A 25,794-nucleotide genomic window follows, 5' to 3' on the forward strand; every position below is an offset into this window, starting at 1 on the left:
GTTTGCAGAAGGGTTGCCACCGCAGCACCTCCTCCCTTATGCTGACTGATACGGGGGACAGATCTGAGAGCTGGATTTCAACATGACATCTCCTTTGCTTGAAACAGGTCTGAGGGCTGGCTGTTACTGAAGTCCCGCCTCCCCTGTGTTGACTAGTACGGTCAGCAGTGACATGACCCTCTGACTCTCAGACACTAATAATGGCTGGCATTTATCTCAGCTTCGGAAACTTGGATGTGGCAGGCTCTCTTAGCATACTTCTTGGCTAGTGGGGCACAGACTAGATTGATTAGATTCCTTCCGAACACAGGACTCAATCAGCATTGTCAGAACCAACACCGCTTAGATGCGTACTATACACCTTACTGTCTTAAGTTAGCTTCAGAGTGTAATACCTTCAATCACCTATTTAAAATTTCACTTATCTAAAACTAATACTGAAAGGCCAAGTGATTTATCCAATGTCCCACAGCTCTTGACAGGCCGAGCAGGATTTGAACCCAAGGAGGCTTACTCCAGAACCCACACCAGTAATTGCCTTGTAAAACTTCAGTCTCCTCTGTACAGTGTGCCTATACACATGTACTCACACAGTGACCAGGCATGGGGATGCAGAATCTGAGGGCTGGGGCTGGAGAAACAGCTCAGCAATTAAGAACACTGGCTGCTCTTCCTCAGGAGCGGGGTTCAGTTCCCAGCACCCACAACTATGGGCAACTCTAGTTCCAGGTGCTCTGGCGCCCTCTTCTGGCCTCCATGGGCACTGCATGTGGGATATACACACATGCATACAGGAAATCACCCACGCACATGAAGCAAATATGAAAAATTTACAAAGTAAGTAAAATAGAACTGAATGAGGTGGTGCAGACCTTTAGTCCCTGCGCTTGGGAGGCAGAGATGGGCATATCTCTGTGAGTTTTAGGCTAGCCTGGTCTACACAGCTAGTGAAACCTTGTCTCAATAAACCAAAAATAAAAGATTAATTAACTAATTAATCAATTAATTAGAAATTGAGGGTGATGCCCATAGCCTCCCAAATCTCTCATGGGATAGGAAGTGGGCAGCAGAGACGAGACGTTGCATTTCCTTCGTTCATCTCTACCTCTCCTGCCCATCAATCTATGGGCTGAAGTGGCCCATCTGTCTCTAACACAAAGGACAGGGCAAGGCTGGCCCCGGGCCCCAGAGGGCTGTGCAAATGATCCTGCTTTGAGCAACAGCTAATTTCTAAACGTAATTATTAATTTCATGCTTATCGTATGCAAACCTCTGCTTCCCAGACGAGATGAAATTGATTTAATTAGAAATTCCACCATCAAGCCATTTGGATCTGAGCTTTTAATTAGGATCTCCAGCAGCATCCCACCCCCCCAGGCTTCCAGAGGGGACTGCTCCCTAAAAGGACATAGTCCTGCTTGCCATGTGTGAGTACCTCTACAGCGGCCAGTGTCCCAATGGTCAGGACAGCACCTGTTACCAGAACTCTTTATGTACACTGTCCCTCACAGCACAACCCAAGCCATGGGTGGGCCTCTCTTTTCTCTTAGTTACTTGTCTATCTTTACTTAGTTACATCTGTCTTAGTTACTTGTCTATCCTTACTTAGTTACAGCTGTCTTAGTTACTTGTCTATCTTTACTTAGTTACGTATGTCTTAGTTACTTGTCTAACTTTAGTTACAGCTGTCTTAGTTACTTGTCTATTGTTACTTAGTTACATATGCCTTAGTTACTTGTCTATTGTTACTTAGTTACATCTGTCTTAGTTACTTGTCCATTGTTACTTAGTTACATCTGTCTTAGTTACTTTTCTATTGCTGTGATGAGACACCAAAACCAAGGCAGCTTCTAGAAGCTTCTAGTGAGGGCTTACAGTTCCAGGGGGGTTAGAGTCCATGGCTGTCCCAGCAGGGAAGGTGGCAGCAGGCACACCACATAGCACTGGGAGAGGACATCTCATCCACGAGCATGAGGCGAGAGAGCTAACTGCGAATGGCATCAAATGTTTGTTTTGTTTTGCTTGAGACAGGGTTTCTCTGTGTGGCCCTGACCGTCCTGGAACTTGCTCTATAGACCAGGCTGGCCTTGCACTCAGAAATCCACCTGCCTCAGCCTCCCAAGTGTTGTATTAAAGGCGTGTGCAACCTTGCCTGATTCGTGTCTTGAGCTTTTGAAATCTCAAAGCCCACCTCCAGTGACATGCATCCTCCAAGAAGGCCACACCTCCTAATCCTTCCCAAACAGTTTTCAAGTATTCTCAAACCAAGTGTTCAAATATACGAGCCTATGGAGAGCATTCCCATCCAAACCTCCTCAGCAACATACTGAGAGAATGGATGGGCAAGAGTTGACACCATCCACACAACTTTAATACTAACACTTGGGAGGCAGAGGGAGCCTGGCCTACAAGGTGAGTTCTGGGACAGCCTGGGCTACACAGAGAAACCCTGACTCAGAAAGAAAGAAACTGCCCCAGGGGTCTGGGTGCTCACATGGGCATCAAGCCACATATCCCAAAGAATGCACACTGGCTTTCCTCTGTGGGCCATGCCAGCCTTCCAGCTCAGAGCAAGGCAGTCCACCAGAATAACTAATTTGGAGTATTTTCACGTTCATGACCTCTGACCCCATCTCTTCCCACACCCACCTGGACCGTGGCTGGAGCTTGGCCACCCAAGAGCTCCTGCCAGTCTCCCTCTATACCTTGAGCCCTATAGACAGTGTGCCTCAGGACCTTTGCAGCGGCCAATCCCTGCTGCACGATACCCTCCCCAGAGCAGTGCACGTGACCCATCCTATTTATCCTAATTTATGGCATAGTCAGTGTGCAGGGAGGCATCACCCAGCCAGGGCAGTAAGTGGGCCACCTAGGACAGTCCCCACAAAAGGGCAATACTATCTCCCCCACCTCCCAGAATGCCTCTAGCCTCCAGGGCTCTGTCGGACCTTGTCCCTCTGATCCCACGGTGACGCTCTGTCTGACAACCCTGCCTCTGCTCTGGCTGCCTAGCATCCTATCAATACAGGAAACTTGCGCTTGGATTAATTTCCTGTTCTGAATTGTTTTCCTAGGTGGAACCAGGCAGCACAGGCAACGGGCCCTGGGCAGATAGGTCCCTGGAAGGCGCGTGCCCAGTCCCCACTTGCCCTTTTAAGCGGTAGATATTTTCATAGGAACCCAGCACACACACCCCACCATGAGGCTGGGAGCCGGAGAAGAATGGGGTGCGGAGGGAGGCGGGAGCCTGGCTCTCCTGGCTGACAAAGGAGCCGCACCAGTGCGTTGGAGGAAGGGCCTGGAGACAGATAAGACTATTCGAGCAAGCAGGGAGCCGGCCCAGGGCCGAGAGCAAATGAGATCCTCAAATGAGGGCTTGTCCTACTTCATAAGCAAAATGTATATCGATAAATTATACCGCATGCAGGTTTGCGTGCTGACTGTGCCCCTTGTCAGTGTCAGTCTTGCGGGAAGTGGGTGGAGGCTGAGGCCTGGGCGGGGAGGCTCAAGAAAAACTCAGCACACCCAGTGCACAGCGTTTGTGCTCTGTACAAGGAGGGCTAGAGCCAAGCTCCCAGAGATGAAATGCAGGTAACAAGGCCTCAGTCTCTTTGTCTGTGAAGTGAGCATCATAATAAAATAGAGTGTGTGGAGGTCACAGCGAGGGGCACCCAGGAGGATGGGTAGGAAGGAAGCTGGGGAGAGGCAGAGGACAGAGGTGCCTGAAGTCATCCTGTCCGAGTGAAGGTGGTCCCTGCCCTCTTGCTTTAATCCCCAAAAAATCAGGAAAGAAAGCTTCACCCACTTTGGAGACACGGAAGGGCTCACCCAGGTCATACTAGACCAGCCCAGCTGGCCTCAGGTCTCCAGGGCCTGAGCTAGGAAAGGAAAGAATGGGAGGAAGGGACAGGGAGTTGGTTACATTGTTGGAACAGCAATGAAGGGTGTTGTGGTGACACAGGCCTCAGAGTTTGTGATACATTAAGAATCAAATCTGTATCGCACATGCGTGTACACACACACACACACACACACACACACACACACACACACGGACCATCTTGCTACTTTCTTACATAATAGAACCACTGTTAGTTAGCTCCCTTTTTTCAGGTGAGGAAATATATCCTGAGTTCAAACAGCAAATTGTAAGGCAGGATTTGAACCCAGGACTGCTGGCTTCCACTGAGTGTTCTCAACCCACAGACGCTACCTGGCAGCGTCGGGTTCAAACACAGCCTCCAGCCCTTCACCTCCCCATGTCTGGGCCTGGGAGGCAGCCTAAACAAGGGCCGGAATTGCTCTTGTGCTTCCCCCACACCCCTGAGCAGTCGGCTTCACAGGCTTCACATCGCTGCTCCTGCTCTGTTTAGTGGGAATTTAACGAGCCGCCTGGCTCTCATCCAGAACAGAGGGAGGGGCCTCTCCAGTAAGCAATAGCTCATGAAAACCTGTCCCAAACCGGGTGACCCTCCACTAGCTACAGGAGTGAGGGCAGGGCCAGGAGGGACTCTCGGTTCAATGCCTAACGTGGTTGTCATTGCGCAGGTGCCCTGAGGTCCTCTTAGCTGCAGAGAGCAAGTGAGGGGGGCGTGGCTGGCCTTCAAGGAAATGAGGCAGTGTGTGTGTGTGTGTGTGTATGTGTGTGTGTGTGTGTGTGTGTGTGTGTGTAACGGACTGCACCATATTCATATACGATGATATAATGGGATGTATTAACATCATTGAACACACGGGACGATAAAAGTCACACCGCCAACACTCTCCTTGATTTACGTCCATAGCCGGGCCTCAGGCAGACTGGCCAGGAGGAAGCCCTGCTGGAGCTCTGGGGTTTGTCTGGGAGAAGGGGCTGGGGTGCACCGCCGCAGGTCCCCATGCCAGGTGCCCATCTGGAGCCCCCCAGCTGTCCCCAGTCCTCACCACAGCATCTCACTGCGTGGTCTTCATCCTGTGTCCTCATCAGCCTCCTGAGCCAGCACAGCCTTCCTTTCCTGCCTCAGCCCTGCACCCCAGGGGTCAGGGCACTCCCCCTCCCCATCCCTAGCTGCTCATCCTCTGATCCTTGAAGGCCAGGATCCCACCCAGCTGACCACCTCTGGGAACATCATCAAGTGTCCAGAGCAGAAACAACCTCAGAGCAGCCACTAAGTCCTTCTGCTGTTCAGGACAAAGGGTCTTCAAGACCTCGCTTGAGTCTGCCTCACTGCCTGAGCCTGGCTTATCATCTGGTGTTCCTGGCTTGATTCTGGAAACATCCAGAATCTACACACACACTCACACACTCAACCCCCACATACACACTCACACCACACACTCACACACACCCCACACTCACACACACTCCATACTCACACACTCATACACTCACCCCACAAACACATTCATGCCACACACTCACACACACTCACCCCACACAGTCACACACACTCACACATACATACTCACGCCATACACTCACACACACCCCACTCACATACACACTCACACACACTCATCCCATACACTCACACACTCACCCCACACACTTACACACTCACCCCACACACTCACACACACACACACACACACACACACACACACTCACCCCCTTGCACATATGAGCATTCCCACCCACGGCCGGAAGGACATAACCCTAAGCTAGCTCAGTATCTTCCTCCTGGGATCTGCTCAGATCTGACCATGTCTTTTACCTTTTCTCCCCAACTCTGGTCCATGCTTTCCCACATCCCAAAGCCTCATTCCTGCTGTCCCCTTACTTCACTGACATCACACACTTCCCTCAGACCCTGAGGAGGACATTTAGTCTGCCTCTCCCCGCCTCCCACAGCCCCAGGATGTAGACCACAGATATGAACAACTATAGATCAGTAAGGAGCTGCTGTCCACATTTACTGATTCCCTTAACACAGGTAGATTCAAGATTCTGTTGGAAGAAAGTTTATCAAAACCGGCTGCTGCCAACTCTCCAAAGAGACAGGTGCTCCCCATCCCTCCAAGGAGAGAGGTGCTCCCCACCTCTCCAAGAAGGACAGGTGCTCCCCACCCCTCCAAGAGGGACAGGTGCTCCCCACCTCTCCAAGAAGGACAGGTGCTCCCCACCCCTCCAAGAAGGACAGGTGCTCCCCACCCCTCCAAGAGGGACAGGTGCTCCCCATCCCTCCAGGGTGCAGGATCATGTTTAATGTCACCCAGGTGGTAAGCGGCTGAGCCAACCCCACTTCTATTCTATGTACCAGCAAAATCTGCCACCTCCACAGGGAACAAGATTGAGTCTCTGTCACCTCTGACCCCCTGGGACCCAGAGAGGGACAGCCTCCAAAGGTTCTCAGCCTAGAAATGCCAAGGAGGCCACTTCAGCTACCAGACAGCTGGTGACACAGGCAGTGCTCAGCCCCAGCTTTTTGCTGCCAACCCCTTGCAGCAGAAACCACCACAGGTGTCACTCAACACTGCCAACACATTCCATGTGCCCACCATGTCCCAGACATGGTGGTAGAGAACAGGACAGCCCCTCTCTAGTGCCGGCAAGGACTTAATGGCTGGTCAGCTGCCCACAAAGGAATTAAGACCCTGGCAGCCATTTCTCATGACACTGCTCTTCTCCACAAGCACCAAGAGGTCACACCACCCACATAAAACCACACGCCCTCATCTCAGGCCTGCCCTGGAGACCCACCCTGCTATGGCCTATCTTATCTCCCCTCCATAACTTGATAACCCCAAGGCAAGACTCAGAGGATCCAAGGCGGCCATTCGACAGCTGCCACTGAAATCTGGGCCCCACAGACACCAAATACAGAGGTGCAGTCCCTGCCCCAGACCCCACCAACAATCTGAGGACCATCCGCACATCTGAGTCTTGTCCAAACCTCTGGGAGGTTGGGCACACAAAGTGCCCACAGACTGGGCATTCAGCCAGGCACCAACAATCAGTGATATGAGCTGGTACCTCCTGCAAAAAGGGGAGCCTTTTCCACCTCGTAGGCACCCCAAATCTCCATACAATTCAAGTGGTCTCCGAAACCAGCTCAAGAAGCAGAGCTGAGAGGAGTCTGCCATCACAGCAGGCGGGCAAAGTCTCCCCGGAACAGCAAACAGTAGGCACCTTCAGGGGATAATCACAGGAGAGTGTGAGCTAAACGACAGCATTCAGACTGAGACAGGAGAATCAAGTGTTCGAGGCCAGCCTGAACTACGGGCCAGATCCTCAGAAACAAGAGCCCTGCAGCTGATCAGTGAGTGCCCCCTTTGCACGCACAGGGCCCTGTGGCCAGTCTAAAGTTCCCATCCTGGTGTCAGACCCATGTCCCTGGAAAGAGCCTCTCGCCTCAGACCCTCACCTTCCGAAGTTCTAGATCAGACTCTGACACGGCTGTACCCTGTGCTCATGGACATGGTATGCCCCGTTTATCTCTCTCTCCAGCCTGGCCAGTACCCACCTGTTTACACCCCTGTGAACCAGGCCTATGTGTGTGGCATGCTGGGGACATAGTGGCACCTGAGACACCACCTCCATACATTCAACAATACAGGGGCTCATACACACCAGGAACCCAAGGCTCTGCCCCCACACAGGCGTGTACACACACAGCACTCTGAGTCCCACACATGCTGCCCCCTACACAGAGCACAGGGCTCACCGTGAGGCACACTTGACTATACCAACACAATCTATGCATGCAAACATGCCTCTGCTTTACAATGTGCTGAGCACATGTGTGTGTGTGTGTGTGTGTGTGTGTGTGTGTGACACACTCAGATGACAATCCATCTGAGGATATACAGGCCTGATCATAAACTGTTATCCCAGGTACTCAGGAGGTTGAGACAGAAGGGACTCCAAGATGGGGTGCTGTGTAAGGGGCTATTCTGTCGGAATTACTGAGAGCTTGTCTCAAAGCAGGGAAAAGGGGGGCCTGGGTATGTAGCTCAATGGAAGAGCAATTGCCTAGTGTGAGCAAGGCCCCGGGTTCAGTTCTCAGAGCTGGAGGGAGGGAGGGAAAAACAGAGGGAGGGGAGACTGAGGTGCTAATTTCTCCAGTCTCCTCTCCCAACCTAGCAGCTGCCAGCCTGATCTCTCCGTGAGCACCCCAGCAGGGGACAGCAGAACTCAGGGCGGAAGCAGGGGAGGGGTGGGCTCAAGATGCTGGGTAGATGAGAATCAGTGGCCAGAGGGTTTGCTGAGGACAGCCTACATTGTGAAACTGCCCTGCCTGGCCAGCGACTTCTCCATCCCAGCCCCAAATACTGCATGAGGGACTCAGGGACCCGCACCAGCAAATGGGATGGGGGAACCTCCTTTCTTGCCCCAAGTTGCCCTTAATAACCAAGGTAGAAAAAGCAAAAAAAGCCCTCCCTAAGGGCCACCGTCCTGCAGGGTGAAGAAGGGGACAGTAATGTCTGTAATTTGTTTAAATAATCATGCTGAACTGGAAGAAAATTAACAGATGAGAAACCAGCTCGAAATTAATCAAACTTCTCCCTGTCCGTGCCCCCCCCACCCGCCCCGTGCTTTTCCGTCTTAATGAAGGTTATTTATCCAATGAGCAATAAAACAGGGGATTAAATTAAACAGGCTCTCTGTTCCCGCCTCTCCCCACCCCAGGGAGGCAATGGCCCTTCTACAGCTTTATAACTGTGCTGGCTGCCAGGTTGCCAGCTACGGGGACAGTGACACCAGGCAGGAGTCAGGGCTCCCCAAGTCAGACATTTCCGTTTCCATCTCTAATGCTTAGCCAAAAAGCAAAACAAAACAAACAAACAAAAATCCAACCAAAACCTCGAGTATGCCACAGACAGGGATGGCCCTGCTGCTGCTGCACCCGTCAGAGGGGACAGGAGGGATGAGGGCCCGGCTGCTGCACCGTCAGAGGGGACAGGAGGGGTGAGGGCCCGGCTGCTGCACCCGTCAGAGGGGACAGGAGGGGGTGAGGGCCCGGCTGCTGCACCCGTCAGAGGGGACAGGAGGGGGTGAGGGCCCGGCTGCTGCACCCGTCAGAGGGGACAGGAGGGGTGAGGGCCCGGCTGCTGCACCCGTCAGAGGGGACAGGAGGGGGTGAGGGCCCGGCTGCTGCACCCGTCAGAGGGGACAGGAGGGGTTGAGGGCCCTGCTGCTGCACCCGTCAGAGGGGACAGGAGGGGGTGAGGGCCCGGCTGCTGCACCCGTCAGAGGGGACAGGAGGGGGTGAGGGCCCGGCTGCTGCACCCGTCAGAGGGGACAGGAGGGGTTGAGGGCCCTGCTGCTGCACCCGTCAGAGGGGACAGGAGGGGTTGAGGGCCCTGCTGCTGCACCCGTCAGAGGGGACAGGAGGGGGTGAGGGCCCGGCTGCTGCACCCGTCAGAGGGGACAGGAGGGGGTGAGGGCCCGGCTGCTGCACCCGTCAGAGGGGACAGGAGGGGGTGAGGGCCCGGCTGCTGTGGATCAGAAGTCAGGCTGGTGCTCACCAAGGTCCCAGTGAGGAAGGACAGCCTCAGGGTGGGACGCTGCTGAGAGGCACAGAGAGAAAGACTGCGGTGTAAACCAGAATCCACCCCCTGCCTTGTCTCCCCTGCCCAGAGTACTCAGGCTCCCAAAGTGTCACCCTCTGGGGCCTTGGATGGCACCCTCCCCCTCACCTCCTCTGACCTCTCAAACCTCTCCTCCCAACCATTTGGAGCTCTATGAGATTTGCTAAGTCTGAGGGGGCCAGGACAGGAACAGGGCCCAAAGCGTAGGGTCACTAAGAGGGTCCCTGTCTCCTGGTCACAGACATCTCAGCCTGTCAGAGGACGGCACACAGGAGCAATGGCCTGCCCTGCCGGACCACTAACCTGTCTTCAAGGGCTACCTGGAAAGAAACCACTGACCCCTAACAGTAGCTCTGCCTACTCCTGGCTCTGTGTGTGTGTGTGTGTGTGTGTGTGTGTGTGCGTGTGTGTGCGTCTATACCCACGCACTCACGTGTGGCCACCCCCGTGAGCTAGGACGGCAGGCACAACACAGCCACGGTTGAATTATTTATTCCGTACATCGTTAGCACAGTAGAGAGAGCAACTGTGTCTCCAGGCTTCAATTGAAATATCAAGGCGCCCACACCGTCTGCCTAGCCACATGCCCAGCAACAGTCAGGAGAGCGACTCCATGGCTGCGAGGCCCAGCGCCGTGCGAGGCCCCGCCTCCACCTCCCGGTACAGCTTGCTTCCATAGTTTGAACGGAAGCATAGACCGTGTCTGGACAACATTCTTAGGAGTTGCCCTGGACTCAGCCCACCGGCTGCTGAAACATTTCTGCCTTCTTCCTCCGGGGGCAGTGAACCATGGCCTTCGAGCCCTTCTCCACTCCCAGTGGGGCCTGGGACCAGCCTGGGTGTGGAGTTGATCCAACTCTCAGTCGCTGGATCTCCTAAAGCATTAATGCATGTGGTCAGGGGGCAGGGACTCCAGGAGGCATTCAGACACAACGCACCAACCCCAGACACCAGAATGAGCAAGTGACACGGCCAGGCTGCGGCATCCCCTGCACCTGGCGGTGCTCACAGTCGATGGGAATTAACTTTTAAAAACTAAGCAAGGTTGCATTCTGTCCTCTAAGCGGCTCTTCCTTACGGATCTGTACCATCCCACTAAACACAGAGCTCCTAATTTCTATATCTGCAGGCTTAGAGCCAGAATGGTGTAAGGATTACAACCATGCACCACTGAGCTTGGCTTATGTGGTGCATTGAGCCCCGAGATTCATCATGTTAAGCAGCCAACCACTCCACCAACTGAGCCACATCCCTGGAAAGGGACTTTGGAAAAGTAAAAAACGGGAAGATGTCAGCCTCAGCAGAGAAGTGAACTTACACCCAGGTGGGTTACTGCCACCTACCCTGACTCAGGCAGCTTCAGTCACACGCTAACTGGGTCACGCACCAGATCCGATTCACTAGCCCTCAGATAGGAACATGAGGCCCAGTGAAATCAGAGTGGGCGGGCTGAGAAAGAGCAGTGTGGCCGCATGCCCAGGGAGAGAGCCTTTCGGGCAGTGCCTCGGCCCCAAGGCCTCTGAGAGCCCTTCTTGGCTTTACCCCCCTCCCTCACGTGTGTATGGTATGTGCATGTATGTATCTGCACATTTTGCACACGTGTGAGAGTGCACAAGCACATGTGTGTGCATGTGTGTGGAGATCCAAGATTGAAGGTGTCCTCCTCAGTACCTTTTCTGCCTATTCGTTGAGGCAGACCATCCCAATCAAACCCAGAGCTCATTCAGCACTAATGTGAAGTTCAGATCCCTATTCATGGGCACAAGTGCTTTGACCCCTGATCCATCTCCAGGCCTTGTGATGCTTCTATTTTAACACATCCAGCACAGAAACCCAGACCCCTCTCTCTACTAAGATGCTGCTTCCCAGACAGTAGCAGTGGGAACCGGGGAAAACAGACGAAATGCCACAGATCTGACCTCGGAGACCAGTGCTGCCTGCAGGGGTGTTCCCAAGCTGGGCCTCCGGACACGGACAGGAAGGAAGAGGAACACGGAGAGGAAGTTAAAAGGTGGTGAGTGGACATCGTCTGTTTGGGAAAACGACGGATGGACGGCGCCTCTAAAGCTGACGTCACGTGCAGCTCTGGAGCGGGCATTTCCGGCAACCTAACCAGTCTAAGAAAGGAGCCTTGAAGTCCAAAGAAGCACGTTCAGGGTTCTTCGTGCGAGCCAAATATTGGGCTCATCCCAAATGTTCGGAGGCAGCAGAATGGATACATGAATTATGAATTATCCAAATACAGACACAGTGGAGCAGTAAAGAGCCATTAAAAAAAAAAAAAAATAGAGGGAACTCCTGACACACCCCGCGCTATGGACGGATCTCAAATACACAGCAGAAGCCCCACTGTGTGCATGGGCTGAGATGAAGTTCGAAGACAAGTCCAGCAGAAGATGAGTCTCATGGAAAGAGACAAGGGCCAGGCTGGAGGGAGGAGCTAGAGGTGGGGTACCCAGACACTTGAACCTGTTCAGAGAAGGCTTCCCGTGGGGCTCCACTTCCTCCAGCCTGCCTGTCCTGCCAAGCCAGACATCCTGCCCTCAGCTCCTCTCAGCCGCCTTGCTGCATGAGGAGCTGAGCATGTCCCTCACCCCCACGCCACCCCGGCTCACGGGCCCTCATCCCCCAGCCCCGCCCCCTCCACCCACCACACCCAGCAACCAGGCTCTACTCCCGAAGCTCCACCCACCGTTTTTATCTCCACCCCAAGCGCCTGGGCTCACGGAGCACCCGTCCTTCCCAGACTCTCTGCTCCACGAGGAAAGTACCCTCCCTCAGCCACTTTCCCCAGCCACCTGGGAGCCACTCTGTCACGTTTCCTTGTAGAGAGATGGCCCACTGGAAAAACAGACATGTGTAGCAACCCCCAAATGACACATCGAACATCAGTATGATTCCAACCAGGAATGGCCAGGGCCCCAAGTAGGTGGCGACTATGTAGACAACATGTTTCAAAGATTACTTAAGGACATTAGGAAACGCTCACCACCGTGGTCTGTGCAAACACCGGTTACCACCTGGCAAGGGAAACTGCCAATTTTTACTTGCCTTTTTTATTTTATCTTTTTTAATGTATAAGAGTGGTCTGTCTGCACAGAATTCTATACATGCTTGGCCAGCCCTGGTGCTGGAGTTAAGGACGGCTGCGAGCTGCCATGTGATGCTGGGAATCCAGCCCGCTGGAAGAGCATCCAGGGTTCTAAACCATCAGACACCTCTCCAGCCTCTTCTTTGCCTCTTTGTGAGCATGCATATGTGCATGAGTGGATATTTGTGTGATTGTGTGTGTGTGTGTGTGTGTGTGTGTGTGTCTGCCCACTTGTGAATGTCAGGTGTCATTCTCAGGTGTCTTCCTCAATCACTCTACCAAATTTGTAAAGGTTTTTTAAGGCTTATTTTATTTTTATTTTATGTATCTAAGTGTTGTGTGTATGTATATTTGTATGTGTGTATGTATGTGTGTATGTATATTTGTATGTATGTATGTTTATATGTATGTATATTTATGTGTATGTATGTATATTTGTATGTGTGTATGTATATTTGTATGTATGTGTGTTTATATGTATGTATATTTGTATGTATGTGTGTATATTTGTATGTATGTATATTTGTATGTATGTATATTTGTGTGTATGTATGTATATTTGTATGTATGTATGTATGTATATTTGTGTGTATGTATATTTATGTGTATGTATGTATATTTGTATGTATGTGTATTTGTAGTCATGTATATTTATGTGTATGTATGTATATTTGTGTGTATGTATGTATATTTGTGTGTATGTATGTATATTTGTGTGTATGTATGTATGTTTGTATGTATGTATATTTGTGTGTATGTATGTATATTTGTATGTATGTGTATTTGTAGTCATGTATATTTATGTGTATGTATGTATATTTGTGTGTATGTATGTATATTTGTGTGTATGTATGTATATTTGTGTGTATGTATGTATATTTGTATGTATGTATATTTGTATGTATGTATTGCACCAAGCACATGCAGTGCTCACAAAGGCCAGAGGAGGGCATCAGATTCTCTGAAACAAGATTTACAGATAGTTGTAGGCCACCATTAAGTGCTGGGACTCGAACCTGGGTCTTCTGAAAGGGCAACCGGAGCTCTGATGATCATCTCTAGAGACAGGCCACCTAAGCATTTACAATAGTTTCTGATCGAGTCCATAGCTCACTGATTCAGCTTGACAAGTTGGCCAGCCAGACAGGGACCCTCCTGCCTCTGCCTCCCCAGTGAGGAGATTACAGATGTGAGGACAGATGTGCACAGCTGTTTACGAGCTAGCAATCCAAGCCCAGGTCCTCACATTCTACTTCACCAACAGCCTGCTGTTTCCTCTGTGTTCTTCCAAACCTACAAGTGCGGGCTTTTAAAACCGTAGCAAAAAGGAGACATTGGGGACATTGGCCATGCACAGGATTCTAAGCTGGCTGTCCTCGGGGAAGCGGGGGCACCTACACAGAGCTGCTTGACTTCTGGGTTTGCAGAGGCAGGGCAGCAGGAAAGTACCCAACTCAGCACAGCTGTGGCTCTAACTAGCCGTATGGCCTCCTTATTTTCTACAGGCCTCTGTTTCCTTATCTGTAAAATGGGGCCAGTGTCTTGATGGCGTAACCATGTCCGGCTGGGATGTGACTCGTCTGATGAAATGCTTGCCTGACATATGGGAAGCCCTGGGCTCGGTCCTCAGTGGTACAGAAAGCGGCTGCTGTGGCACACACCTGTGATCTCAGCACTTGGGTGGTGGAGGCAGAAAGCTCAGAAAGTTGGGATTATCCTTAGCTATACAGTAAATTCAAGGCCAGCCTGGGATACATGAGATCCTGTCTCAAAAAAAAAAAAAATTTCCAAGCCTTTAATCCCAGCTGGTGGGTTTTTGAGTTTGAGGCCAACCTCATCTACATAGCAAACTTCAGGATAGGTAGAATTTAGGAGACCCTGTCTCAATATAAATAAACAAATAAACGCCCTATGTAATCCCAGATGTCAACAATAACAGCCATTAGCAATCAATCCCTGAGCCCCAGGCTGAAGAGATGACTGAGCCACACAAGCACATACTGTTCTTACTGAGAACCTCAGTTCGGTTCCCAGGACCCACGTAGGCGGCAGCTCACAACTGTAACTCCAGCTCCTCCCTGTCCAATACCTCTAAATGAGCCTCTGATGCACAGAGACCCAGACACACATACACAGAATTATAAGCTAAATAATAGCTGTTAAAAAACAAAGAAAGAAAAAGAACACACTTGCTGGCTGGAGAGATGGCTCAGTGGATGAGGATGAGACTCAGTTCCCAGCACCCACATGAGGCTCACGGCCACATTTAACTTCAGTCCCAGAGACCCTGATATGTCCTCCTCTAGCTCCCTGGACACCAGACAACACGTGGTAGATAGAAATGCCGACACAACACTCAAGAGCATAGAAAATAAAATGATTTTAAAAAATAGTAAGTTTTATTTTACTTTTCTTTAAGAAGTAAAAGCGTGAGCCCCAGGGTCATGTTAGGGCTGTGTCGGGCTGTGGACAGCTTCGGACACGTAATGAGAACAGCCATGCAAACCAGGCTGAGCCACCAGCGGTCTGAGTGAGCCTGTCTCCCTACCAGGATTCTCCCAAGAACAGACAGGATTGTCCATGCTGGCTGGTCTGTTCAAATGTCTCTAGATTATATAAGGACCTGGCCACACAGAGGCCAGGCCAGGACTGGTCCTGTGGTACCTATGGAAGCACCTGGCTAGATGCAGACATGAGGCCCACCAAAGGGCATCATCTGATCCAGCCTGGACCCTGTGTAGAGAAGCCTGCCCACAAAAATAGGCATAGCAGTGGACACAGGACCACCCATCACACATGGCCAAAAATCTTGCTCAGAGAAGCCACAGAGGCCAGAAGTATGACATTGTCACACAAAGAAAAGGGACCTATCACACCCAGTGCCCAGAAACCACACAGGTGAAAGGGGCAGTGCCCAGACCCCTCGGGCTTCAATAACACAGAAAATTCCTGAGATCTTTGAGCAAGGATCCTGTGGAGTCTGGAATACGGAAGTAACGCTGCTCTCTGAGAGACATCAGACCGGTCTGCCACAAACTGACCGGTGGCAGGATAGTCCTTCAGGAGACCCTCTTGGCTACCCCATTGGCTGGCCATGCTGCAAACAGAAGCAGAGGCAGGGACCAGCAGAGATCCTGGCAGGGCCAAGAAAGTGACAGGACCGGCCTGTGGGGAGAACGTGGCAGAGGGGGCGGAGCAGCTGAGGGCTCCCCGCTAGCTCTGTTGTACTTGCCTAATTGATTTTGTGTCTGTGTCCCTGGGCACTCAGGTTTCTCCGGGCCATCTTAGCCACTTAAGCAATTTAAAATAATCAAAGCACTTACAAAGCTCTTGACTGGTCTTCACACTTCAGGCTCCTGTAGTGTCCCCACACATCGGAGGCACCCCAAGCCCAAGCAGCAGCCAGGGGAACCTTCTGGAGCTAAAGAAACCAGGGGCTGTCCTGAGCCACAGGAGGAGGTCCAGGCCCACTGGAAAGGGCTTAGAACTGAGCTGCTTAACTAGTGGCGGGGAGGGGGTGGCCAGCAGGAGTGGGTATGAGGCCTGAACACACAGAAAAGGGAGTGGGGCTCAGGGAGTCCCTACCCCTCCCAAGTATCTCCCAGATACTCTCGGAGCATCCCCTTCACCCCACCAGGCCCCCAGGGGCACACTGGGGAAGGGTAAGTATTATCTCAAGCGGACCTTTGCTTCTTCTTTCCGCAAGTACAGGTCATGAAAATGCTAGTTTAATAAACTGGGGACATGGAACATTCATAGCTCATTAGAGGGAGGCAGGCGAGGAAGCCATTGGACCTAACCTTGAAGGCACTGACCAGTCAACCAGCTCCACACTGCCTGTTCCCTGGACCGCTTGTCAGGTGCTTGAGCATGAGGAACGGCCAAGAGAAGCTGCCTGGATCCTGCCGCCTAGTGAGCTGGGTCAGAGGAGTCAGGAAAATTCTAGCAGGGTTGATGAACCTTGAAAAGCCTCAGGCAGAAGAGACAACCGCCAAGGTTGGGTTTGGGAAACACTGGCCCCGATTAGCTAAGGAGCAGGTTAATAGCCCGCCTAGACCGACACCCCACAGTGAAGCAGCGCCTCACCAAGACCGACCTCACTGGCAAAGGGACCAAAAGACATTCCCAGGACACCAACCCCTCCCAGGGCCAGATACTTTGGGAAAGACAGCAGAGTCCCTGTCAGCAGGTCCCCTTACAGGGGCCTCAGGCTACCCAAAAGTCCTCAGCCTACCCCTCCCACCCCCAAACTGCCCGTCTTCCTGTTCGGACCACATGCTCACCGGATGCTTCGCCTGCGCCCCCTCAGCCGGTCAGGGACAAGGAGAATGAGGAGCAGAGAGAAACCTTCCCCGGGCATCAGAGGCACAGCTCGGGTACAAGACGGCAAGACAGACTTACAGCTGCATTTTGTCAGAGAGAAGACAGATGTCCCGACAAGCTTAGAGACCGGCCTCTGCTCACCAGCCTCCCTCAGCCAAAAGGAGCCAACATGGGGTTCCGAGGCGCCCTGCTCTGGCCGGAGTCTCAGCCACCACCCTTCAAGTCTGCAGGGCCCAGGGCCTTTCCACTTACCAGAACACTTTCCCCAACCTGTCTGCAGAAACATCCCCTCTCTAAAATGGCCATCCCCCTGCCCACTGCAGCCTCCATGGTACTTCCCTGCTTTGTTCTCCCATGGGTCATTCCACCCCTCGCATAATTTGTTGGAGCAATTCATCTTTCCCTTGCCTGCTTTCCCCTGATGCAGCTTTGTCTGCTTGGCTCCTGCTTGGAGCAGCGTGCTCACTTGGAGTACACACGTCAGACCACAGGGCAGGGCCTGGTGTCAGGTGCCAGCAAGGTGCCAAAGCTAAGGGAGACAACGGCCACCATGGTATACTAGACAAGACATTATAACAAAGATGGTGTGTGGGTGAATGCTCACAGAGGGGTAAACTGAGACCAGCCGGCAGAGCAGGAGCCAGAAGCAGGGCTCCAGCATGTCCTGGCCCTGATAGCTCCCCACGTGGGTGCCCCCATGAGCCTCTCCAGGAAGCCTTGCTTTCTCCTCCCTTGACCAAAATGAGCACAGAGCACATGGGAACTGAAACTACTTCCTGCTCAGTCCAGAGATGCCCACAGCACCAGAGTCCAAGAGGAAGCTGTTGTAATGTCCCCAACACAGGTCACAGCCTCTGAGACCCAGAACTGGCGTGCTCCCTAGCTAGAGTTCCCGTGCTGCCTGCCAGATATCCTCCCATTGAAAGAAAGCTCATAGGTGGCAGGAGGAGGAACCAGAGGAGGTGCTGGCATCCTGAACCCTTCAGGGCTGCAGCTGCATGCCACATCCTATACACCTGGTCCAGAGATTGCCTGTCCCACACTCGCCACAGCCCAAGTGACTCTCTGGTTCCTGGGAGTAAGAGAGCAACATGCAGGGCAGAGCCTTAGAAGAACGGGTGACAGTCTTCAGGCCAGCCTGGTCTGCACCTCCACTGCCCTCTCCTGCAGTAGCTTACAAGTGCCCTGGCACCCACTGTGGTAGTTTGAATGAGAATGGCTCCATAGGCAGGCTCCTTTAGTTGAAAGCCAGGTCACCAGTTGGTGGAACTGTTTGCGAAGGATTAGAAGGCGTGGCCTTGTTGGAGGGGGTGTGTCACTGGGGGTGAACTTGAGAGGCCAGTCTCACACTTTCTGCCTCCTGTTTATGGATCAGATGTGAACTCTTGGCTACTGCTCCGGAGACATGCCTGACTGCTGCCATTCTTCCTGAAATGAAGGAGGCATTCGAACTCTGAGCATTCACTAAGGATTCCCCTGGGTGAGAAGCCCCATGCCCACTTCGAGGGACAGGAGCCGGCGGAGAGGAAGGTGGATTGCGTCCAGGTGCCTGACTCACACTCAAGTTCTACAACTCACCTGTGTGGGTCTGAGCATGGTCTTCAGCTGTCCATACACAGTCCCCCACATTCCCAAGTGGAGGGCACACACTGGGCACCTGCTGCTAGGGGTGCAGGGAGAATGTCGGGGAGATTGGCCAGATTGAGGCTACCATGCCTGCTAGTGGATCATTCCACTCCCCACTCTCGGAGCTCCCTTCATCTACCCTGTTCACACGGGCTAAGGCTGCACAAACTCTGTCTAAACAAACCTCTAATGATGGATGGCCACCGTCCCTTTCACAGGGAGGAGGTGTTGGATGAGACACTGAGAATTTAAAGAAAGCAATGGGATGTTGAGAGGGGGTACGCATCCAGACAGTGGCACCGGTTTGAACCACAGGGAAGATGACCTCAGCCATTCCCTCCTGGTGCAGAAACTTACAGGGGACCCCAAGACCTCGGCTGTATCAGCTCCTCTCATCCTTCATGGGGGTTCCTATTCTGGCTCCACCAGGAGCCCTGCAGATAGTCAAACCACAGCAGGACAGACGCTGACCCTGGGCCAACTCTCAAAGTGTAGGTCAACAGCAGGAAATCAGGCAGATGTAGCTGTGCCCCACCCCCCTGGGGACTTTCTCACTTTAAGACACGCTGTATTTTAATGGATCACCCCAAAACCATCTTAAGGTTCTGGGTATATGCAAACTTTTGACATGGTAACACAACAGAATTTGCACTTGGTAACTGGGCAACTTTTTTAAGCCTCATAATTTTTAAAAAATTGTTATACTAATTTATTATGTGTGTTTCTGTGATAGTGTCTCTCTGTGTGTGTATGTGTGATAGTGTGTTTGTGTGTATGTGTGATAGTATGTGTATGTTTGTGTGTGTGTGATTGTGTGTGTATGTGTGATAATGCATGTGTATGATAGTGTATGTGTATGTTTGTGTGTATGTGTGATAGTGTATATGTGTATATGTGTGTATGTGTGATAATGTGTGTGTATGATAGTGTATGTGTGATAGTGTATGTGTTTGTGTGTATGTGTGATAGTATGTGTGTGTGCATGTGTGATAGTGTTTGTGTGTATGTTTGATAGTGTATGTGTGTATGTGAAATAGCGTGTACCAGAGCTTGTGGGAGTCAGTTCTCTCCTACCGTGTGGACCTTGGAGATTTGAACTCAGGTCATCAGGCTTAGCCACAGGTGCCTGTATACCCACTGAACCATCTTAAAGGCCCACAGAGGCCAGAAGAGTGCATTGAGTCCCTTGAGATGGAGTTTTGGGTGACTGGGAGCTGCCTGACGTGGGTCCTCCGTAGGAAGAGCAAATGCTCTTGGGCACTGGTCCATCTCTCTAGCCCCTCAGTTTAAGTAAATTGATGACTTTGTGTTTGGCTACATTCACATCTGTCCTGGGGCACACACAGCCTTAGGTCTGGACTGGACACATCTGGATCCTGGGAACCTTGTGTAACTCACAGGCCGTCTGATAACAGGAGCAGGCAAGATATGATGTCTGGTCTAGAATGAGAGGCGAGGGTGAGAGAAGACAGCCAAGTCCACATAGATGTCTACAGCATGAACAGGAACTGCAGCTACAATGTGAGGAGAGACTGATGGCAGGTCAGAGAGGAGCCCCAGGCTGACGGCCGTATGAGAAGAGCACGCCTTTAATCCCAAGACTCAAGAGACAAGCAGATCTGTGTGAGTTTGAGGCCAGCCAGGACCACATATTATGTAAATGAATGAGAGAGAGAAGATTCCAGGCAGAGGGGATAATGGGTTCGAAGGCTCTTGGTTTGAAAACAGTTTGATGTCTTCAGGAGCATGACGAGAACAAGGTGTATGGTATGGATGTGCCCCGGTCCCGAGAGAGCAGGGAGCGGGTGGGGGTATCAGAGGGCACAGGCCTCCAGCGGGACTTAATCGCTGAGCACACTGCAGAAGTCTGCACTGGGTTTAAGTAGCTGGGACAGGAGATTTAATCTGGGTTCTAGAAAATGGCTCCAGGGGTTGGGGCATGGTCCCGTGGGCAAGTGTCACATAGCATCCAGAAAGCCCAGACTCCATGTTCAGCACTAAGTAAGTGGGGTACCATGGCGTGTCTTAGGTCTCCGTTGTTGTGATAAAGATCCTGACAAAATAACTTGGGGTGCTGGGGGTTCACATTATATACTTCCACATCACTGAGGGGAGCCGAGGACCTCACCAGCCCAGGGGTAGCTCTGCCCACTGTGTGCTGGACAACCCCACCCCCATAAATCATCAATCTAAAAAATTCCCCCACAGACTTGCCCACAGATGGCGACATTTTCTCAATTGAGGTTCCTCTTGCCAGACAACTAACTTGTGTCAAGTTGACCAAAAAAGTGGGGAGGAGCATGGTGGATACCTGCCCTCTCTGCACTGGGGAGGTGGAGGCAGGAGGATCAGAAGTTCAGCTACACAGCAAGTTTGAGGCTAGCCTGAGCTACATGAGAAGGGAAGAAATGAAGGAGGTGAGGGAAAGAAGGTTCCAGACATGGAGCAGCCCTGTGGAGAAGCACAGCCAGGACTGGGCAAGAGGCTGGGAGGGAGGGGCTGGAGAGAGCTGCTCCCAGGACGAGCTCAGAAAGAACCCAAGCGGCTGCTCTGCTCACAAGGAAGGACAGAAGTGACCAGTGTCCGCAAGTGCCAGCTTTGGGCCTCCAGGGACACAAACTGCAGTGGGAAGGTGGGGGACTCTCAGAGTTCCTCTCACCTGTACCTGAAACACAGCAAACACACCAAGACCGTTTCTTCCACAGGAAATCTGGTCTCAGCTCTGCTACAACACTTCCAAGAGTCCTGGGCAACAGCTGAGGGCTGAGCCCTGAACTTGCTCAACAGCTACGAGCCATGAGGGTACTCAGCCCCACATGCAACGGCCAGGCTGGGGAAGCTCAAAGGCCCTTTCCCCTTCACTGGGTCCAACAAGAGCACTGCCACTACCTGTGGAGATGCTGGCTGCTCAGCCAGGACTGAGCTCGAAGCCCCCACAGGAAGGCAGAGCGGCCCAGCAGATGGCGGGAACTCTCCAGGATCACCCTCAAAGGTCACCTTCTGTTGCAGCCAGCCTGCTCCCGGCTCTCCTGCCTCGGTGGAGTGTCTCACGCTGACTTGAGGCCCAGCTCCAAGCTGGGTGTGACATTTCCTGCGGGCTGACTGTGTGCCAGGCACCTAACTGCCCTTGATCAGACCCCCACCCTCCTAATTCCATCTGCCTGGCCAAGGAGACTGCAGTAGTCATTCATCTTGCAAACCAAGATACTAAGAGAGAATAAGGCTGACCATATGCTCAGCCCAAATCCACCACGGACTCTGGCCGGCCTCTACTCCAGGCCTCAGCTCTCTCCCATGGAAAAGAAATGATGATTCAGGATTCTGTCTTCCTCTGAGTTCTTACAAGGGCACAGGTCATGGCTGCAAGCCATGAGGACACTCAGCCCCACATGTGACAGCCAGTCTGTCGGGACCACCCTCAACATTGCTCTCAGAAGATGCTACTGGTTCCTTCACACACGGATGTCAGTGCCTGATACAGCAAGTGGGGTGGTAATGGCTCTGGAGGGACCGGGACAAAAGCTCAGGCCTGACCCTGCTCAGCACTGTCACCACCATATGTCATGCACAGCCACATCCTCCGGAGTCACTCTGGACCCTCAGCAAGGTGTTCTCCACACACTTATACTTCCTGTCTTGCAAGAACAGGCCAGGCTAAGACATGTGACTCCCCAGAATGAGGCATCTGCTCCCCAAAGATGGCCTGGGGTTTCCATCTACTTTGCTCATTCAGTGGTTGTGTGAGCTCGAAGTCTAGAGGAAGCAAGAAACCTGATCCCTTATGGCTACAGCCCCCAGTTCTAGCCCTGACTATATCCCAAGAGCACCCTCCAGGCAGCCTGTCCCCCGGAATATCCCCTCAGAGGGAGGAAAGCATCAATCACAACAGAGGAGCCCAGTCCCCTGCAAGAATCAGTCTGTGTCAGGACTGGGGGACAGAGCTTGGCAGTGATCCCACCCCTATGCCACACACACACACACACACACACCTCAGAGAGGACTCTCCAGTTCTCCTTCTGCCCTCCCCAAGTTAACCTTTTTGCCTCTGTAAATGGCCGGTCCAATCTCTTCTCTCTCTCTCTCTCTCTCTCTCTCTCTCTCTCTCTCTCTCTCTCTCTCTGTTTCATTAGTGAAGAAGACTCTTGTCCTCAGCTTGAACCATTAACATCTCTAAAAGGGACCCAGGGAACACAGACCACAGCCTTCTGCCCTCCCTCCCCCCATCTTTCCAGACCATCAGTCATGAGCCTGCCTGTCTCACAACACACACCAAGCTCTGTGGTCCTAGGAAGCACAGACCCGGCAGCTAAGTCTCTTCACATCTGACCGCAGGGACAGAGGGACAGAGGGCAGAGGAAAAGGAGCCCCTGAGCCCTGGCTCCTATTATGGCAACTATATCTGGCCTTGGGTAAAATATCACCAAGGTCCTAGCCATCTCCATCTCAGGGGCCTCGAGCCACTTGTCCCCAGAAATACATGTTCTTGTGAGTATACTTTGAAGTCTAGCATCGAGACAGGCCATTCTGTGACCTCAGCACCCAGAATGTCTGGGCAGCAGTGACACCCCCTTCACAAGGGTTCTCCCCATGCCAGGAAGCCCCTCCATGCTAGAGCATTGGGAGAAGAGTCTCAGGGTTCCACGCAAGGCTCACGTGCCATGAGCTGGAGGCTGGGCCCACGCCACTGGGAACACACTGGGGTGGCCCAGGCTGCCTCCCTCCCAGGCCTGGCAGGGCCTGGGTGACTCAGCAGTCCCAACCATCACAGAAGCAGGCCTGGGACAGCCAGCCCCACTTTTCCCATTGTCCCCTCCTTTCCATGGGGAAACCCAACGAGGTCCAGTGCAGGACTCTAAGAACCCACAAGACAATCAGGATCACGGGGGCCCCCAGAGACTCCTTGAGATGTCCACTGTGGGGGCAGCATCTCCTCGGAAATTCCTGATGCTTCTACACCCAAATCAAGTCACACCAACAGCCAGGAGTAGGCCATCCTAGGGCCACAGCAGGAGCACACATGCATGTGCACACACACTTATAACGGCTGCAGATGCTGGCAGGGTACACTTTTCGGAGGTGGGGGGGGGGGTCCTGAGACTCAGCATGATTTAATTCTTCCCCATCAGACAGGGACCCCTCCTTAGAGACACACACACCACACCACACCACCCCCAGTACTGACGCATCCCTCCGAGTTAGACAAATGAGCTCCAGGTGAGAGGGACCGGCTCCTCTCCTCCTGTCCCTAGTGGCTGAGACAGCCTCTTCCAGACCTCAGCAAGCTCTAGAGACCACAACAAAGGGGCCCTGAGGTCAGAGTTAGAGAGAAGGAGGGGGACCAGCGGCCTCTTCAGATTCCTTCCGCTTCCTCCCACTCCCCCCACCACCACTCAGACCGCGTACGGAGCAAAAGAGGCAGGCTTGGGGGTGGGGGCAGCTGGTGCATAATTATTGGTAAAATGCTTGTAACGTTTCTTTTCCCTTCTCCCCAGTAGCTTTCAGTTGTTTTAGCAGCTTAGCAAGCACTTGGCTCCAATTGAATTGCAAATCAGCAGCTCTTGCCCCGAGAAGAGAAGAAAGGGAGGTGGTGGAGGGGGCAGGGAGGGGCTAGGAAGGGAGAGGAGGAAAACGTAGAGGAGGGCAGAGGGTAGAGGGGAGGATGGAAGGGAGGCCAGATTCAGGTAGCAGGGCTAGGCCTGGAGTTTAGCTGAACCCCCTTCTCTCTCCACGTTCCTGACCCATAACCCCACCCCCATCTGAAAACCAGGACACTCTTCTCCAAGCCGAAACCGAAGGGCAGGCTGGGAGGGCCACCAGGGGCCTCCTCGACTAACCAGAAGAAAACACACCCTCCTTGGGAATTGCAATTATTTGAAAACAATGTCAAAACAAAAGTCTTGCTTTTTTTTTTTTTCTCCTCCTGGCAATCTGCAACACTGTGGTTTCTGTTCTATATCTTGTCTGTCTGCCTTGCCATCGATCTGCCCGTCTTCTGTTTGTCTGTCTGCCTCTCATTAATGTTCTTTCACATACTTTCCAGCTCCCTCCAGGTTCAGGGTCTACAGGGGGAGCCTGGGCAGGTTCTGCTTCAGAACCATGGTCAGCGCTCAGCCTACCCTCATTCTGAGCTGCAGCTTCAAACACAGGATCTGGCACTGGAGCCAAGCTCCCCCCTTTTTTTGGACACTCACTCTCCCACAGTCGGGAAGAGGAGGAGAAAGGAGTCATCGGACAGGCACCCTGGGCCATGGAGGGCACTAACCTTGAAGAGGCGGAGGATGTTGGCCACCATGATGGAGACGGAGCTCCCCGAAGCTCCTATCACCCCCACCACTCGCTCAGGCTTGGTGATGATGGGTGGGCCCCCGCTGCCGCAGCGGACCTCCGTGCCGTCTTTCTCGATGAGCGCCTGCACAAAGGTCAGTGACTGCTCCAGGGCGTGGGTGTCCCTTGAGCAGGTGTCCAAAATGCGGGCGCCCAACGTGATGTTGGGCAGTAGGTCCGGGTCATTGTTGATGCGGTCCAGGGCAAAGAGCATGGCCTCCAGTCGGTGGATGCCCTTCTCCTTCTTCAGCTCCCCACAGGCCTTACCCTCAGAGCCACGACCGTGGACAGGGAACAGGCCTCCCAGGGTGATGTCCCCATCGATGCGGATAGAGTTCATGTGGGGGTGGCCCTTGGGCTTTCCTAGGGATGAAGGCACCCAGGGGGCATAAAGGCTGAGGAGGAGACAGAGAGGCAGCCGGGCCCACCACCAGGCCCAGCCTCCCTTCCCAGACATTTCGGAAAGGCCTAGAGACCCATGAATAGTGGGCCCTACTCCTAGCCCTAGCAGGCCCCGGGTCCCATGATCTGGGTACACATGAACAGCGTAGCTTCAGCAGTGGGAGGGCTGGTGATGGCCAATGGGGTGACCCATTCCAGAGATCTCCTCTCCTCCTCTTTGATACTTGAATAGAGCTTGGTGGCCCACACAGGCCAATCCCACAGATGACAATCAGTGGTCAGATCCTTGTCCCCATGGCCTGAAGGCCAGATTTCTGTGTCTGGCTGTGGAAAGAGAAATGCGCTCCTGTCCCAGTAGAAGATGTCAGCATCAAGGAGAAAACAGCTCCAGTCGCTCCTACCAACCTGGGAAAGAGAGAGAGAGAGACGTGACCAACCTGGCCCAAAGCAGACATTAACTACTGTGATTTCTCATCGGGAGCCCGGGAGAGGGAGCTCAGAGGTTATCACCAAAGCCG

The 25,794-nt window shown here is 52.7% G+C and overlaps 1 protein-coding gene across 5 annotated transcripts in view; it reads right to left on the reverse strand.

The window, feature by feature from the left end:
* GRM4 (glutamate metabotropic receptor 4) overlaps window positions 1-25,794 on the reverse strand; it is a gene marked incomplete at both ends in the record, with an annotated part of 91,379 nt that overhangs the window by 48,448 nt on the left and 17,137 nt on the right. For 4 of the 5 annotated variants that reach the window (XM_080937593.1, XM_080937592.1, XM_080937591.1 and 1 more), the window contains one exon: window positions 24,813-25,331. The exons of the other annotated variant lie outside the window; for it this stretch is intronic. In XM_080937593.1, the coding sequence (XP_080793719.1) occupies window positions 24,813-25,331 (519 nt within the window). Of the gene's footprint in view, window positions 1-24,812; window positions 25,332-25,794 lie in introns of those variants that run through there. 5 annotated transcript variants of the gene reach the window in all.

This window comes from Micromys minutus (genome assembly GCF_963924665.1).
Source record: "Micromys minutus genome assembly, chromosome: 25".
NCBI classification, from domain to species: domain Eukaryota; kingdom Metazoa; phylum Chordata; class Mammalia; order Rodentia; family Muridae; genus Micromys; species Micromys minutus.